This window comes from Salmo salar, chromosome ssa27 (genome assembly GCF_905237065.1).
Source record: "Salmo salar chromosome ssa27, Ssal_v3.1, whole genome shotgun sequence".
NCBI lineage: Eukaryota > Metazoa > Chordata > Actinopteri > Salmoniformes > Salmonidae > Salmo > Salmo salar.
The window spans coordinates 34,637,481-34,655,387 of NC_059468.1; the positions used below are offsets into that span (position 1 = coordinate 34,637,481).

Sequence of the window (17,907 nt, forward strand, 5' to 3'; positions counted from 1 at the left end):
AGAGGAGAGAGAGAGAGGGCAGAGGAGAGAGAGAGGAGAGAGAGAGAGGGCAGAGGAAAGAGAGAGGAGAGAGAGAGAGGGCAGAGGAGAGAGAGAGGAGAGAGAGAGAGGGCAGAGGAGAGAGAGAGGAGAGAGAGAGAGGGCAGAGGAGAGAGAGAGGAGAGAGAGAGAGGGCAGAGGAAAGAGAGAGGAGAGAGAGAGAGGGCAGAGGAGAGAGAGAGGAGAGAGAGAGAGGGCAGAGGAAAGAGAGAGGAGAGAGAGAGAGGGCAGAGGAGAGAGAGAGGAGAGAGAGAGAGAGGGCAGAGGGAAGAGAGAGGAGAGAGAGAGAGGGCAGAGGAGAGAGAGAGGAGAGAGAGAGAGGGCAGAGGAAAGAGAGAGGAGAGAGAGAGAGGGCAGAGGAGAGAGAGAGGAGAGAGAGAGAGGGCAGAGGAGAGAGAGAGGAGAGAGAGAGAGGGCAGAGGAAAGAGAGAGGAGAGAGAGAGAGGGCAGAGGAAAGAGAGAGGAGAGAGAGAGAGGGCAGAGGAAAGAGAGAGGAGAGAGAGAGAGGGGCAGAGGAGAGAGAGAGGAGAGAGAGAGAGGGCAGAGGAAAGAGAGAGGAGAGAGAGAGAGGGCAGAGGAGAGAGAGAGGAGAGAGAGAGAGGGCAGAGGAGAGAGAGAGGGAGAGAGAGAGAGGGCAGAGGAAAGAGAGAGGAGAGAGAGAGAGGGCAGAGGAAAGAGAGAGGAGAGAGAGAGAGGGCAGAGGAGAGAGAGAGAGAGAGAGAGAGAGGAGAGAGAGAGAGGGCAGAGGAGAGAGAGAGGAGAGAGAGAGAGGGCAGAGGAGAGAGAGAGGAGAGAGAGAGAGGGCAGAGGAAAGAGAGAGGAGAGAGAGAGAGGGCAGAGGAGAGAGAGAGGAGAGAGAGAGAGGGGCAGAGGAGAGAGAGAGAGAGAGAGAGAGAGGGCAGAGGAGAGAGAGAGGAGAGAGAGAGAGGGCAGAGGAGAGAGAGAGGAGAGAGAGAGAGGGCAGAGGAAAGAGAGAGGAGAGAGAGAGAGGGCAGAGGAAAGAGAGAGAAGAGAGGAGAGAGAGAGAGGGCAGAGGAGAGAGAGAGGAGAGAGAGAGAGGGCAGAGGAGAGAGAGAGGAGAGAGAGAGAGGGCAGAGGAAAGAGAGAGGAGAGAGAGAGAGGGCAGAGGAAAGAGAGAGGAGAGAGAGAGGGCAGAGGAAAGAGAGAGGAGAGAGAGAGAGGGCAGAGGAGAGAGAGAGGAGAGAGAGAGAGGGCAGAGGAAAGAGAGAGGAGAGAGAGAGAGGGCAGAGGAAAGAGAGAGGAGAGAGAGAGAGGGCAGAGGAGAGAGAGGAGAGAGAGAGAGGGCAGAGGAGAGAGAGAGGAGAGAGAGAGAGGGCAGAGGAAAGAGAGAGGAGAGAGAGAGAGGGCAGAGGAGAGAGAGAGGAGAGAGAGAGAGGGCAGAGGAGAGAGAGAGGAGAGAGAGAGAGGGCAGAGGCTGATCTTATGGAAGGCCAGAAGGAGCAGGTAAAGGGTCCATGAGCCAGAGAGCTGACACACATTTTGCTGAGTCTCAACGACAACGCCGGCAGGCAGGCAAGCAACCCTGGGAGGGTGGGGTAGGGAGGAATGAGGCTGGAATACAAAACAGAGACTGGGAGGAGGAGGAGGAGGAGAGGTGGGTTGTGGGGATGTATCCAGTAGCAGCCCACCTCTTCACCTGCCCCCCGTACTGGATCATCACTGGATGAGGGATCTGGTCAAAAGCAGTGCACTATATATGGAATAGAGTTAGGACTACAGGGCATTTCCCAAGGGTTGGCCTGCATAATAACAAATGAATACTATTGTGTAGGATTAATATTACATTACAGTACAGCATATCTCTCTCTCTCTCTCTCTGTGGGGGTTGGTTAGTCCAGCCTACCTTGTTGGGGTTGGTGGCGGTGAGAATCCAGACACACTGAGCGTTGGACTCATACTGGATGGGGAAGTTGGGAGAAGTGAATGTACCAGCAGGACCTTGAAGATTAGAGCCGCATGTTTTCACTGTAACAAAACGAAAAAGAGATGGAGAGAGAGAAAGGAGAGAGAGAAAGAGAAGGAGAGAGAGAAAGAGATGGAGAGAGAGAAAGAGAAGGAGAGAGAGAAAGAGATGGAGAGAGAGAAAGAGAAGGCGAGAGAGGAAGAGAAGGAGAGAGAGAAAGAGATGGAGAGAGAGAAAGAGAAGGCGAGAGAGGAAGAGAAGGAGAGAGAAATAAATAATAATGGTTATTAATTTAACATTTTGACATTTAACAACCTGGCAAACAGAAAAGTTGTGGTTAATTAGAGACAGATGTTGCCAAATGCCACAGGGTGTGTGTGTCTGTGTGTGTGTGTGTGTGTGTGTGTGTGTGTGTGTGTGTGTGTGTGTGTGTGTGTGTGTGTGTGTGTGTGTGTGTGTGTGTGTGTGTGTGTGTGTGTGTGTGTGTGTGTGTGTGTGTGTGTGTGTGTGTGTGTGTAAGACAGCTCTTTAGGTCTACGGATTTGGCTCACATTGAATGCTCGTATTAATGAAATATCGGCAGAACATAGAGAAAGTCAGGCTGAATGGCCCTAAGAATACTACCAAGAATTATACTTATAAATATTCTGCCTTCTGCTATCTGAACCAGATTTGTTTCCTGCAGTCAAATTACCCTCTAGTGCCCCCATGGGAGGAATATTATAAATATTTATCATAATTTCATATTTAATCAACTATTTTTTTTTTGTTACCTCAGAAAATCCAGTGTTTCTATGTCAAACAGTTTTGTTATATTTGAGTATTCTGTGATGTACAATATATAGTGTAATATTGGGATGCAAACTCAAAATGTAATACATTTCACCTCTATATGTGACATGGTACAGGTGTCTTCTGATCTTATGGCCATTAACCATGTGTGAGGTGTATACTTCTGTTTCAAAGTAGATTTGTTAAAGACGACCAAGAAACACTGCAGTAAAAGATTAAAGAAATTGAATGGGATCTTAAGCACCTACAAATTCACATTTCATATTGTACCAATTGGAGTTTGTAACATATCATCCCCCCCCAAAAAAAATATTTTGCAGGATGTAATATATCATATGAAATGGACGTCATTGTTCACAATTGTGAACAATTTTCAGGGTCCTGTTTTGGCTCGTGAGTGCTACTTTCGAAAACCACACCATGAACCTTAAGCTATGATTTCAGTTGTCATGTACTAGCAATACCACTTCCTGCTCAGATAACTAACTTTACGACAGCCCATCGAGTTAAACTTCAAGCAAACGAAAAACCCACTAATGAACTGGAACAGCCATTAGGAATGCGTACTCTGTTATCATCCTACACTTTGACAAGTAAACGTTCCAGGAAGATCCTATTTGCTTGTCACACCAGCGGAACCTTTCCAGCAGAAAAAAAAGTTTATTCGAGGAACACCTGTGTAAAGCATGAAACCGGAACCTGTTTGTGATTGGAGGGGTTCAGTTTGAAACCATTTGATAGGTGGCTGCCTATCAGATCGCAGGCGTGGCTTTCAGATGGTTATTTTTGTAAATGTACACAATAGCTTTCATCGTGGTCAGATACAGTCACAAAAGGCTTTTGGGTAATGTCAAATACCACTACTACTACTACCACCAGGTAGACTCCCTTCACTGGTAGATACTTTCCCTTTGTGTGTGGGCAGTAATTTGTAAACAAAGTATTTGTTTTGTAGTTGTACTTTGTGAGCATTGCTACTGCAGATTCCACTGAACTCCAAGTTTTTGACGTCAACGGCCAAACACAGAGCACTTCCAGTATCAACCGCAGAACTAGAGTGAGTAGGACGGGCCTAACCATTCCATTCACTGATACCATAATGGGTGGACTGACGCTCAAAATGTTTTTACAGCTGCACCATCGAGAGCATCCTGACGGGTTGCATCACTGTTGGTATGGCAACTGCTCGGCCTCCGACCGCAAGGCACTATAGAGGGTAGTGCGTACGGCCCAGTACATCCCCGGGGCCAAGCTTCCTGCCATCCAGGACCTCTATACCAGGCGGTGTCCGGTGTCTGGCGGAGGAAGGCCCTAAAAATTGTCAAAGATTCCAGCCACCCTAGTCATAGACTGTTCTCTCTGCTACCGCACGGCAAGTGGTACCGCAGCATCAAGTCTAGGTCCAAGAGGCTTCTAAACAGCTTCTACCCTGAAGCCATAAGTCTCCTGAATAGCTAATCAAATGGCTACCCAGACTATTTGCATTGCCCCCCCCCCCCATCTTCTACGCTGCTGCTACTCTCTGTTGTTATCTATGCATAGTCACTTTAATAACTCTACCTACATGTACATATTACCTCAATTACCTCGACACCGGTGCCCCCGCACATTGACTCTGTACCGGCACCCCCTGTATATAGCCCCGCTATTGTTATTTTACTGCTGGTCTTTAATTATTTGTTATTCTTATCTCTTACTTTTTTGGGGGTATTTTCTTAAAACTGCATTGTTGGTTTGTAAGTAAGCATTTCATTGTAAGGTTTACACCTGTTGTATTCGACGCATGTGACAAATACAATTTGATTTGATTTAACTGGAAGCCAATTAGAGTGTACCCATAGGATTAAAGCAGGAAGTAAAAACCATCCGGTTCACCCTCTGCTTTATTAACATTATTTGTTGCTTTATTTCTATGTTATCCAGAGGGAGATGAGGAAGTGTTTTAGTAGTACTACGAGCCAGAGAGCCAGGCAGCTGATAAAGTCATTCCTGGGTATTTATCATGTCAGAGTCATGCTCATAATAAGAGATGTGAATGACTGCCACTTTAGAGGTTATCTAATATCCTTGAGCTGGTAAGCTACAATAAAACAAATGGCACGGTCTCTTTAATTCTCGAATTCTGACGCTAACGTTTCAAATGATCTGTACAGGAAATAATAGACATGGAGTCGATCAACTGTCTAATCAGCATCAGCTAGCTGACATGGGGAGAATACCATTAAGAAACACTGAGAGCTAGCTGACATGGGGAGAATACCATTATTAAGAAACACTGAGAGCTAGCTGACATGGGGAGAATACCATTAAGAAACATTGAGAGCAACGAGCATTCTCATTGTGGAAATAAGATGTCCTCTTCACAATACGACTTTGCTAATTAGTATTTTATTTTTAATAAAAGCAACACACTTCCTATTACAATCTCATTATCAGAGAGCAATAACAGATCCTCATCGAAACAGAAAGCAACAGTGAGAGAGAGAGAGAGATACAGACAGAGAGAATGAGAGAGAGAGATAGAGAGATACAGACAGAGAGAGTGAGAGAGAGATACAGACAGAGATAATGAGAGAAAGAGATAGACAGAGAGAGAGAGAGAGTACAGACAGAGAGAATGAGAGAGAGAGATACAGACAGAGAGAATGAGAGTGAGAGAGAGAGATACAGACAGAGAGAATGAGAGTGAGATAGAGAGAGATACAGAGAGAGAATAAGAGAGAAAGATAGACAGAGATCATGAGAGAAAGAGATAGACAAAACAGAGCGCAAATGAACGGTTAAATAGAAATGTGTGATTAACTCTGCGTACCCTTGGGCTGTCCTGAATATATAGATCTAGGCAATTTTCTGCATGATTTCAAGTGGCATCTTCCGTAATTAGTTTGTGCAGCCTTTAGCCGCAGGAACAAACAGGCACGCAGGTGATACCCAGTCAGTGATATAGTGGCCATCTAAAGGTCAGGGTACCATGGTGAGAAAGAAAGTGCTGGAAAACTTTGTAGAGAAAGGGAGAGGAGGAGAGGTGGGTGGAGGTGTGACAGGGGATCGGGGGACTGTGACACAAACAGAGGGGACAGACTCCCCAGGCTCAGTGAGGGAGGAGAGAATCTGGGCCATTATTCTGTGATAGTATGGTGCTGTAGAAGGCTATATGTGTGTGTCTCTCTCTATGTACACTACCGTTCAAAAGTTTTGGCACACTTAGATATTTCCTACACCTATGTAGATATTCCATAAAGAATCTGCCGTTGTGTGTGTATGGACTGCATGATGTGTGTAAGTATATGTTTGTTTGTGTGACAGACAGAAAGAGAAAGAAAGAGAAAGAGAAAGAGAAAGAGAGACAGAGAGAGAGGACAGACAGACAGACAGACAGACAGAGAAAGAGAGACCAAGAGAAAGAGAGAAGAGAGAGAGAGAGAGAGAGAGAAATGGAGAACGAGAGAGAGAATTGAATTGAGAGAGAAAGAGAGAGAGAGAGAGAAAGAGAGAACGAGAGAGAGCAAAAGCAAGAGAGAACGAGAGAGAGAATTGAATTGAGAGAGAGAGAAAGAGAGAGAGAGAAAGAGAGAGTCTGTGTGTGTACGGTATGCTTGTGTGTGTCTCTGTTTAAATGTGTGTCTGTTTGTGTGTCTGTGTATGTCTCCACCGCGGGGAGTCTTGTTCTCAGTGCTCCTGGCACCCAGTGGTGAAGGCAGCTGGCCTGATAGTAGACAGAGACCTCACACAGTGTCTGGTAACTTGGTGCTTACACACCCGATTAGACACTCACACACCCCCCCACGTCCAAGCCTGTATGTCTCACTCTAGCACAGTGTCTAAGTAGCATAGTAATAAGGTCATGAACCCTTTACCGCCCTCGTTCCCTGTGTATTTTGTTTCTCTCCATCTCTCTCTCTGTCTCTCTCTCTCTCTCACTGACTTTCTTTTTCACTCCCCATCTCTCTCCATCTCTCTCTCTCTCTCTCTCTCTCTCTCTCTCACACTCACTTTCTTTTTCACTCTCTCTCACTCACTTTCTTTTTCACTCCCTCCCTCTCTTCCTCTCTCGCTCTCTCACTGTTACTGTAGTCAACACAACAAGAGCAATATCACTAAAGCGATGAGTGAAGAGTGGTATTAAAAATTCCTCAAAGTCAGTCTCCCTAGCTAGTCCCTCCTGTCTCCATCTGTCAATGTGCTTTAGGGTGTCTTGGTCTGTTTCCACATTTACACCATGACAACCACATATGGACATAGAGAAGCAAGATGGCGCCGACAGACATGGCAGCTCTGCTTCTAGCTCCAAAGCAATTTGCAGTATTTTTTGTTGTTGTTGTGTTATTTCCTACATTATTAGCCCAGAAAGTTATTTGTGTTATTACATGCAGCCGGAAATAACTTTTGGATATCAGAGCAACGGTAATTCGCCAGCATTACAACCAGGAATACGACTTTCCAGAATTCGATCCTTTGTTTGTACCCTCCAGGGCAATTGAACTTATCTCAGAGGCTGCCGGCGGAGAAGAGGTATTTGGAGTAGACTCCTAGTCCGACTCAGGAGGCGTGCACACCATCCACCACTTCTGAGTATATTACTCACTAATGTTCAGTCTCCGGACAATAAAGTAGACGAGCTCAGGGCGAGGATCTCCTTCCGGAGAGACATCAGGGACGGTAACATACTCTGTTTCACTGAATCATTGCTCTTTCCGGATATACTGTCCCCATCCAAACAGCCAGCTGGGTTCTCAATACAGTGTGCAGACAGGAATAAAGAACTCTCCAGAAAGAAGAAAGGCGGGGGTGTATGTTTCATGATTAACTACTCATGGTGTGATTGTGATAACGTACAGAAACTCAGGTCCTTTTGTTCATCCGACCTAGAATACCTCACAATCAAATGCTGACCGTACCACCTCCCAAGATAATTATTTCTGGTTATAGTCACAGCCATGTATATTCCCCCTCAAGCCGATTCCACAATGGCCCTCAAGGAACTACACTGGACTTTGTGCAAACTGGAAACCACGTATTCTGAGGCCACATTTATTGTAGCTGGGGATTTTAACAAAGCAAATTTGAGGAAAATGCTAACGAAGTTATATCAACACATTGACTGTAGTACTCACGCCACTAAAACACTCGACCACCGCTACTCCAACTTCCAGGATGCCAACAAGGCCCCCCGCCCTCACTTCGGCAAATCAGATCATGACTCCATTTTGCTCATCCCTTCCTATAGGCAGAAACTCAAACAGGAAGTACCCGTGCTAAGGTCTATTCAACGCTGGTCTGACGAATTGGAATACATGGTTCAAGATTGTTTTGATCACGCGGACTGGGATAAGTTCTGGGTAGCCTCTGAGAATGACATCGATGTATACACTGACACAGTGATTGAGTACATCAGGATGTGTATAGCGGATGTTGTTCCCACTGTGACTATTAAAACCTACCCAAATCAGAAACCGTGGATAGATGGCAGCATTCACGCAAAACTGAAATCGTGAACCACCACATTTAAACATTGCAAGGTGACTGGGAATATGGTTGAATAGAAAACAGTTTAGTTGTTCCCTCTGTAAGGCAATCAAACAGGCAAACCGTCAGTACAGAGACAAAGTGGAGTCGCAATTCAATGGCTCAGACACGAGATGTATGTGGCAGGGTGTACAGGTCTTGCTCCAAACACCTTCTTTGACAGCTTTGAGGATAACACAGTGCCACCGACATGGCCAGCTCCCAAGGACTTGTTCTCTGTAGCAGACGTGAGTAAGACATTTAACCGTGTTAACCCTCGCAGGGTTGCCGGCCCAGACGGCATCCCTAGCCGCGTCCTCAGAGCATGCGCAGACCAGCTGGCTGGAGTGTTTACGGACATATTCATTCTCTCCTTATCCCAGTCTGTTGTTCCCACTTGCTTCAAGATGTCCACCATTGTTCCTGTACCCAAGAAGGCAACGGTTACTGAACTAAATTACTATCGCCCCGTAGCACTCACTTCTTTCATCATGAAGTGCTTTGAGAGGCTAGTTAAGGATCATATCACCTCTACCTTACCTGACACCCTAGACCCACTCCAATTTGCTTACTGCCCCGATAGATCCACAGACGATGCAATCGCCATAGCTCTGCACACTGCCCTATCCCATCTGGACAAGAATGTTGTTCATTGACTATAGCTATACCTTCAACACCATAGTACTCTCCAAGCTCATCATTAAGCTTGGGGCCCTGGGTCTGAACCCTGCCTGGTACAACTGGGTCCTGGACTTCCTGACAGGCCGCCCCCAGGTGCTGAATGTATGAAACAATACCTCCATTTCGCTGATTCTCAACACAGGGGCCTCACAAGGGTATGTGTTCAGCTCCCTCCTGTACTCCCTTTTCACCCATGACTACGTGGTCACGCAAACCTCCAACTCAGTCATCAAGTTTTCAGACGACACAACAGTTGAAGGCCTGATTACCAACGTGAAAGCCTACATGGGGATTGTGAGGGCCCTGGTGGAGTGTTGCCAGGAAAACAACCTCTCACTCAATGTCAACAAAACAAAACAACGTAGATGTTTGTGGAATTCAGGAAACTGCAGATGGAGCACCCCCCTATCCACATCGACGGGACCGCAGTGGAGAAGGTGAAAAGCTTCAAATTCCTTGGCATACACATCACGGATGAACTGAAATTGTCCACCCACACAGACAGTGTGGTAAAGAAGGTGCAACAGCGTCTCTTCAACCTCAGGAGGCTGAAGAAATTTGGCTTGGCCCCTAAGACCCTCACAAACTTTTACAGATGCACAATTGAGAGCATCCGATTGGGCTGTATCACTGCCTGGTACGGCAACTGCACCGCCAGCAACACACAGTGCTCTCCAGAGGGTGGTGCGGTCTGCCCAACGCATCACCGGGGACACACTGCCTGCCCTCCAGGACACATACAGCACCCAATGTCACAGGAAGGCCAAAAAGATAAATAAGGACATCAACCATCCCAGCCATGGCCTGTTCACCCTGCTACCATTCAGAAGGTGAGGTCAGTACAGGTGCATCAAAGCTGGGACCAAGAGACTGAAAAACAGCTTATCTCTCAAGGCCATCAGACTGTTAAATAGCCATCACTAGCCGGCTACCACCCGGTTACTCAACCCTGCACCTTAGAGGCTGCTGCCCTATGTACATAGACATGGAATCACTGTTCACTTTAATAATTAAACACTATTCACTTTAATAATGTTTACATACCGCTTTACTCATTTCATATGTATATACTGTATTCCATTCTACTGTATTTTAGTCAATGCCACGCCAACATTGCTCGTCCCAAAATTGATATATTTCTTAACTCAATTCTTTGACTTTAGATTTGTGTATTGTTGTGAATTGTTAGATACTATTGTGCTGTTGGAGCTAGGAACACAAGCATTTCACTACACCCGCAATAACATCTGCTAAATATGTGTATGTGACCAATAACATCTGCTGAATATGTGTATGTGACCAATAACATCTGCTAAATATGTGTATGTGACCAATAACATCTGCTGAATATGTGTATGTGACCAATAACATCTGCTAAATATGTGTATGTGACCAATAACATCTGCTAAATATGTGTATGTGACCAATAACATCTGCTAAATATGTGTATGTGACCAATAACATCTGCTAAATATGTGTATGTGACCAATAACATCTGCTGAATATGTGTATGTGACTAATATGATTTGATTTGATTTGAAATGGGATTTGTGACCGTTGAGTTTTGGGGCGGCCAGTGTCATCATGGGCTCAGAGAAACAGAATCTGTATTCTATCTAGGTGACGTATATCTAGGCATGCCTGTGTTCCGCGTCTGACAGCTCAATTACTGCTTACTAAATGAAGAGCCTTGGCTTTGCCGGCTCTGCTGTGTGCACAGCGTACCCTATAGCAAGCATGCTGAGCAGCCAAATAGAAATGATCTATACAATTAATGGATTAAGGGACACGACGGTGAGCAAACAATTCATTACTCGGCCAATGACATTCTGTCACTTTCTATCCACTACCTTCACAAATAACAGAAGGGGACAGAGTAGGGCTACATTGTCTGGTTCATCTTTCACTGAGGGATATTGGCATCCTATGTGTCGGGAGAGGCAAAATAAAGCCTCTAAAATCAGACTTTGGATGTCTTTAAGTCATTGGGTTTTTCCTATTTTTTTGTTTTGCCAAGCTAATGAATAGATCAGAAATCCTCTACTTTGTGTTATCATCTCTTTTAATTGTGAACTTTTCACAAATTCAGCTCTCCCAGAGAGGGATGGCAACCAAGCCAGGGAGATAAGCCGCCACTTCAAGACATCAAGATATTTAGCTGTTTGTTGTTGATAAAACTCCCTGCATTTTTCACTGTTGATAAAACGCCCTGCGTGTTTCACTGCTAATAAAACGCCCTGCACTTTTCACTGCTGATAAAACTCCCTGCACTTTTCACTGCTGATAAAACTCCCTGCACTTTTCACTGTTGATAAAACGCCCTGCACGTTTCAATGTTGATAAAACTCCCTGCACGTTTCATTGTTGATAAAACGCCCTGCACATTTCATTGTTGATAAAACTCGCTGCACATTTCACTGTTGATAAAACTCCCTGCACGTTTCATTGTTGATAAAACTCCCTGCGTGTTTCACTGTTGATAAAACGCCCTGCACGTTTCATTGTTGATAAAACACCCTGAACGTTTCACTGTTGATAAAACTCCCTGCACTTTTCACTGTTGATAAAACGCCCTGCACGTTTCAATGTTGATAAAACACCCTGCACGTTTCATTGTTGATAAAACACCCTGAACGTTTCATTGTTGATAAAACTCCCTGCGTGTTTCACTGTTGATAAAACTCCCTGCACGTTTCACTGTTGATAAAACTCCCTGCACGTTTCATTGTTGATAAAACACCCTGCACGTTTCACTGTTGATAAAACTCCCTGCACGTTTCATTGTTGATAAAACTCCCTGCACGTTTCATTGTTGATAAAACTCGCTGCACGTTTCACTGTTGATAAAACGCTCTGCACGTTTCATTGTTGATAAAACGCTCTGCACGTTTCATTGTTGATAAAACTCGCTGCACGTTTCACTGTTGATAAAACTCGCTGCACGTTTCACTGTTGATAAAACTCGCTGCACGTTTCACTGTTGATAAAACTCGCTGCACGTTTCACTGTTGATAAAACGCCCTGAACTTTCACTGTTGATAAAACGCCCTGTACGTTTCACTGTTGATAAAACGCCCTGAACGTTTCACTGTTGATAAAACGCCCTGTACTTTCACTGTTGATAAAACGCCCTGTACGTTTCACTGTTGATAAAACGCCCTGTACTTTCACTGTTGATAAAACGCCCTGAACGTTTCACTCGTTTCACTTGTTTTCTCTCCTATTTTTGGTGTTTTATGTCCACCGACATTCAGGCTGACCTTCTCCTGGGGGAAAAGGAGCCAATTCAGCAGGAGGAATAAAGATTAGCTGGTCTGACTGGCGACTTGCAGGAACGGGAGGAACAAACCTACAAAACTATCGCCACTGAGAATGATCAATGACATCATTAACCCTGAGCCAAGGTACTTTGCCTTTTTCCCTTCCTGTTTCAGCTCCTAATGTTTCCGCACACACAAACAGGAGTAATCTCATCTCACACACCTACACACACGGACAGAGAGAGGAAGAGAGAGAGAGAGAGAGAGAGACGCACACACAATGGGAAAGTGGTTGCAGAATATTGCCTGCCTATTTCAAGGTGTAATTTGCAATACTGTCCACAGTAAAACTCGTAATACATCATTTACAGCCAGAAGCAGTGCTCTACACAGGATAGTTTTATTTTTTTATTTAACTAGGCAAGTCAGTTAAGAACAAATTCATATTTACAAATGACGGTCTACCTCGGACGACGCTGGGCCAATTATGCACCGCCCTATGGGACTCTCAATCACGGCCGGTTGTGATGCAGCCTGGCATCAAACCAGGGTCTGTAGTGATGCCTCTAGCACTGAGATGCAGTGCCTTAGACCACTGCACCACTCGGGAGCCCCAGTTAGGAAGCCCCGTTTTATTGCCATATATTTATACATGAATCACATCAATGATCCACCGTGTACAGATGTTTTAGTAGCTCAGGATTATAATTATATTATATTATTATTCAATATATATTTTTTATTATATCACTGCTAATTAAAAGTGTTTCTTTAATAGTTTTAAAGAAATAAAAGCTGGATGTCCTGACACTTTCTAACTTATACTTTAACTTTACAATGATTTGAAGTATTACACTACATTAAAAGTATATTATGTACTGTATTGTTGAATTTGAAGTCTCTCTAATCGACAGTCTGTCTTTGGATGCGTCCCAAATGGTAGCCTATTTCCTATATACACTACGTGACCAACAGTATGTGGACACTTGCTTGTCTCATTCCAAAATCATGGGTATTAATATGGAGTTGTTTGTTGTTTGTTGCTATAACAGCTTCCATCCTTCTGGGGAGGCTTTCCACTAGATGTTGGAACATTGCTGCGGGGATTTGCTTCCATTCAGCCACAAGAGCAATAGTGAGGTCGGGCACTGATTTTGGGGCGATTAGGCCTGGCTCGCAGTCGTCAATTCATGACGAAGGTGTTCAATGGGGTTGAGGTCAGGGCTATGTACGGGCCAGTCAAGTTCTTCCACACCGATCTCGACAAGATATTTCTGTATGGACCTCACTTTGTGCACGGGGGCATTGTCATGCTGAAACATGAAAGGGCCTTCCCCAAACTGTTGCCACAAACAGAATCGTCTAGAATGTCATGTTAAGATTTCCCTTCACTGGAACTAAAGGGCCTAGCCCGAACCATGAAAAACAGCCCCAGACCATTATTCCTCCTCCACCAAATTTACAGTTGGAACTACAGTATGCTTTGGGGCAGGTAGCGTTCTCCTGGCATCCGCCAAACCCAGATTCATCTGTCGTTGGCTGTCAGATGGTGAAGCATGATTCAACACTCCAGAGAACTTGTTTCCACTGGTCCAGAGTCCAATGGCGAGATTTACATCCCTCCAGCCGACACTTGGCATTGCACATTTTGATCTTAGGCTTGTGTGCTGCTGCTCGGCCATGAAAACCGATTTCATGAAGCTCCCGATGAACAGTTCTTGTGCTGACGTTGCTTCCAGAGGCAGTTTGGAACTTGGTAATGAGTGTTGCAACTGAGAACAGACGATTTGTACTCACTATGCACTTCAGCACTCGGCGGTGGAACAGTTGAATGTCACTGAGCTCTACAGTAAGGCCATTCAACTGCCAATTTTTGTCTATGCATGGCTGTGCATGGCTGTGTGCTCAATTTTTTACACCTGTCAGCAACAGGTGTTGCTGAAATAGCCGAATCCACTAATTTCAAGGGGTGTCCAGATACATTTGTATATATAGTGCATTACTTTTGATTAGACCACTAAGGGCCCTGGTCAAAAGTAGTGCACTAAATAGGGAATATATTATCTTCTAATTAAGTCCAACTGGCAGTGGTTACAGCAATGTTATACGTTGTGATATCATAAACTGCCTGTGTATATTTAGTCATATCAACACTGGTCCCCACCTCTTCCATGCTTCAAAGACACTGCTAATCAGAGTAAAGTAAAGAAAAAAGTCTGAAGAATGCGTCAGCATATGGGCCTAACCATCTGTCAGTTTTTTTGTCATTTGGCCATATGGCTCTAGTGTTTACTTGCGTAATGTAAATGCACTGAGATATGGTGGCAGATAAGTCATTTGTGGAACACAAGGACGTTGCAGAGACAAGAAACAAGATTCACCAAGAGTGCCTGTGATTCACTTGTTTTGGTATACAGTAGTGAGCTGTTACGCTTTGGTTTGACGGGAGGTTTATCAAAGTTTCCACTTGCCAAATTGGTTATGCTTCATTGGCCAATAGAGAGGCTGTCAAATCGAATGTTCAAACTGAAAATGATTCAATGACTGCAACGTTTTAGCATAACTTCTCCATCGAACGCCATTCTGTCACTGATTAACCATCAGCTCAAATAGAATCAGGGGAGAACACTGTAAAAGTCAGAGAACAGGATTACTCCACAAAGTATCATCATACTGTAGCTGCATCAAGAGAATACTTTTAGAGTTCAGGATAATTCATTTTCATACATTTTGACCCTTGACCTACTGTACGAAGCTGTACAAAGCTCTAATTGCCTCCCCCTCTGAGGGAACACAACAGCAGCACTAAGTATGAAACATTTTAGACTGCTATATTTGAAAAACAACATTAATCAAATCCAACTAAAGAGTGTGAAATGGTTTGAAGAATCCAGGTGGGTTTTAAAGTGAAAGGTCCAGGCACTCAGGTGGGTTTTAAAGTGAAAGGTCCTGGCACTCAGGTGGGTTTTAAAATGAAAGGTCCTGGCACTCAGGTGGGTTTTAAAGTGAAAGGTCCTGGCACTCAGGTGGGTTTTAAAGTGAAAGGTCCTGGCACTCAGGTGGGTTTTAAAGTGAAAGGTCCTGGCACTCAGCTGGGTTTTAAAGTGAAAGGTCCTGGCACTCAGGTGGGTTTTAAAATGAAAGGTCCAGGCACTCAGGTAGTAATTTAAGTGAAATGTCCAGGCACTCAGGTGGGTTTTAAAATGAAAGGTCCAGGCACTCAGGTAGTAATTTAAGTGAAATGTCCAGGCACTCAGGTGGGTTTTAAAGTGAAATGTCCAGGCACTCAGGTGGGTTTTAAAGTGAAAGGTCCAGGCACTCAGGTGGGTTTTAAAGTAAAAGGTCGAGGAGTCTCTTAGGTGGGTTTTAAAGTGAAACGTGTAGGTATTTTTGATATGCTCTATGCCCAGCAAATAAGCCTTATTAATATACAGTTGAAGTCGGAAGTTTACATACACTTAGGTTGGAGTCATTAAAAGTCGTTTTTCAACCACTCCACAAATGTCTTGTTAACAAACTATAGTTTTGGCAAGTCGGTTAGGACATCTACTTTGTGCATGACACAAGTAATTTTCCAATAATTGTTTACATCATGGGAAAATCAAAAGAAATCAGCCAAGACCTCAGAAAAAAATTGTAGACCTCCACAAGTCTGGTTCATCCTTGGGAGTAATTTCCAAATGCCTGAAGGTACCATGTTCATCTGTACAAAGAGTATTACACAAGTATAAACACCATGTGTCCTAGAGATGAACATACTTTGGTGCGGAAAGTGCAAATTAATCCCAGAAGAACAGCAAAGGACCTTGTGAAGATGCTGGAGGAATCAGGTACAAAAGTATCTATATCCACAGTAAAACGAGTCCTATATCGACATAAACTGAAAGGCCGCTCAGCAAGGAAGAAGCCACTGCTCCAAAACCGCCATAAAAAAATCCAGACTACGGTTTGCAACTGCACATGGGTACAAACATCGTACTTTTTGGAGAAATGTCCTCTGGTCTGATGAAACAAAAATAGAACTGTTTGGCCATAATGACCATTGTTATGTTTGGAGGAAAAAGGGGGAGGCTTGCATGCCGAAGAACACCATCCCAACCGTGAAGCACAGGGGTGGCAGCATCCTGTTGTGGGGGTGTATTGCTGCAGGAGGGACTGGTGCACTTCACAAAATAGATGGCATCATGAGGAAAGGAAAATTATGTGGATATATTGAAGCAACATCTCAAGACATCAGTCAGGAAGTTAAAGCTTGGTCGCAAGTGGGTCTTCCAAATGGGCCATGACAGAACAAACTGATCTGCCACCAGGTATTACTTAGGCAAACAGCAAGCTTAGCTTTAATAAAACAGGATATAGCACCTTTCCTAAATATCAAATGTATCTATGTGAATAGTGTATAAGAAGTTTTTTTTTGTCTCTTGGTGTCTTAACAGTAAATGTCTTTCTTATTTTTTATTTAATTTAACATTGTATTTGTGTTGTGTTGTCTACAACTGTTCTGTACTGTATTTGATGTTTTGTGTGGACCCCAGGAAGAGTCACTGCTGCATGAGCAAGACTTAATGGGGATCCTAAGAGAAAAGCAGAAACAGGGGTCATATTAACCTCTCTAGGGTAGGGGGCAGTATTTTCACGGCCGGATGAAAAACGTACCCAAATTAAACGGCCTACTACTCAGGCCCAGGAACTAGAATATGCATATTATTAGTATTTGGATAGAAAACACTCTAAAGGTTCTAAAACTGTTTGAATGATGTCTGTGAGTATAACAGAACTCATATGGCAGGCAAAAACCTGAGAAAAATCTAAACAGGAAGTGTGAATTCTGGTGCCTGTAGTCCTTTCAAGACATTGCCTATCGAACATACAGTGACTTAGGGTTCATTTTGCACTTCCTAAGGCTTCCACTAGATGTCAACAGTCTTTAGAAAGTTGTTTGAGGCGTCTATGATGAACAGAGAGCGAACAGAGGAAGTTGGAAGTTGTTGACTCAGGAAAGTACTGGTGTTCATTGGCGCACGTTCAATTGAGAGTTAGCTGTGTTCCAAAACGTTTTTCAAGACATTGCAATCGTCCGGTTGGAATATTATTGAAGTTCTAAGTGATAAAGGCCCTAAAGATTGATGTTATACAACGTTTGACATGTTTGAACGAATGTAAATATAACTATTTTTACTTTTCATCGTGACATTTTCCTCGCGCTTCCTACATTTGGAGTAGCTAACTGAACGCGCTAACAACAAGGAGCTATTTGGACATAAATTATGGACTTTATCAAACAAAACAACATTTATTGTGGACCTGGGATTCCTGGAAGTGCCTTCTGATGAAGATCATCAAAGGTAAGTGAATATTTCTAATGCTATTTATGATTTTAGATGACTCCAAAATGGTGGGTATCTGTATTGCCTAGTGTATTTTTCTGAGCGCTGTACTCAGATTATTGCAAAGTGTGCTTTCCTCGTGAAGCTTTTTTGAAATCTGTCACAGCGTTTGCATAAAGGAGATGTTCATCTATAATTCTTTGAATAACAGTTTAATATTTTATCAACGTTTATGGTGAGTATTTTTGTAAATTGTTGTGCTGCACGCGCCAATGTAAAATGGGGTTTATGGATATAAATATGAACTTTATCGAACAAAAAAATGCATGTATTGTGTAACATGATGTCCTAGGAGTGTCATCTGATGAAGATCGTCAAA

General features: G+C 43.9%; 1 protein-coding gene across 3 annotated transcripts in view; it reads right to left on the reverse strand.

Annotated features, from left to right (window-relative positions):
* The window catches only part of LOC106588997 (CUB and sushi domain-containing protein 3), a 746,396-nt gene that overhangs the window by 324,777 nt on the left and 403,712 nt on the right, over positions 1–17,907 (reverse strand). For all 3 annotated transcript variants that reach the window (XM_045709277.1, XM_014178612.2, XM_014178611.2), the window contains one exon: positions 1,904–2,025. In XM_045709277.1, coding sequence (XP_045565233.1) covers positions 1,904–2,025 — 122 coding nt within the window. The remainder of the gene's footprint in view (positions 1–1,903; positions 2,026–17,907) is intronic.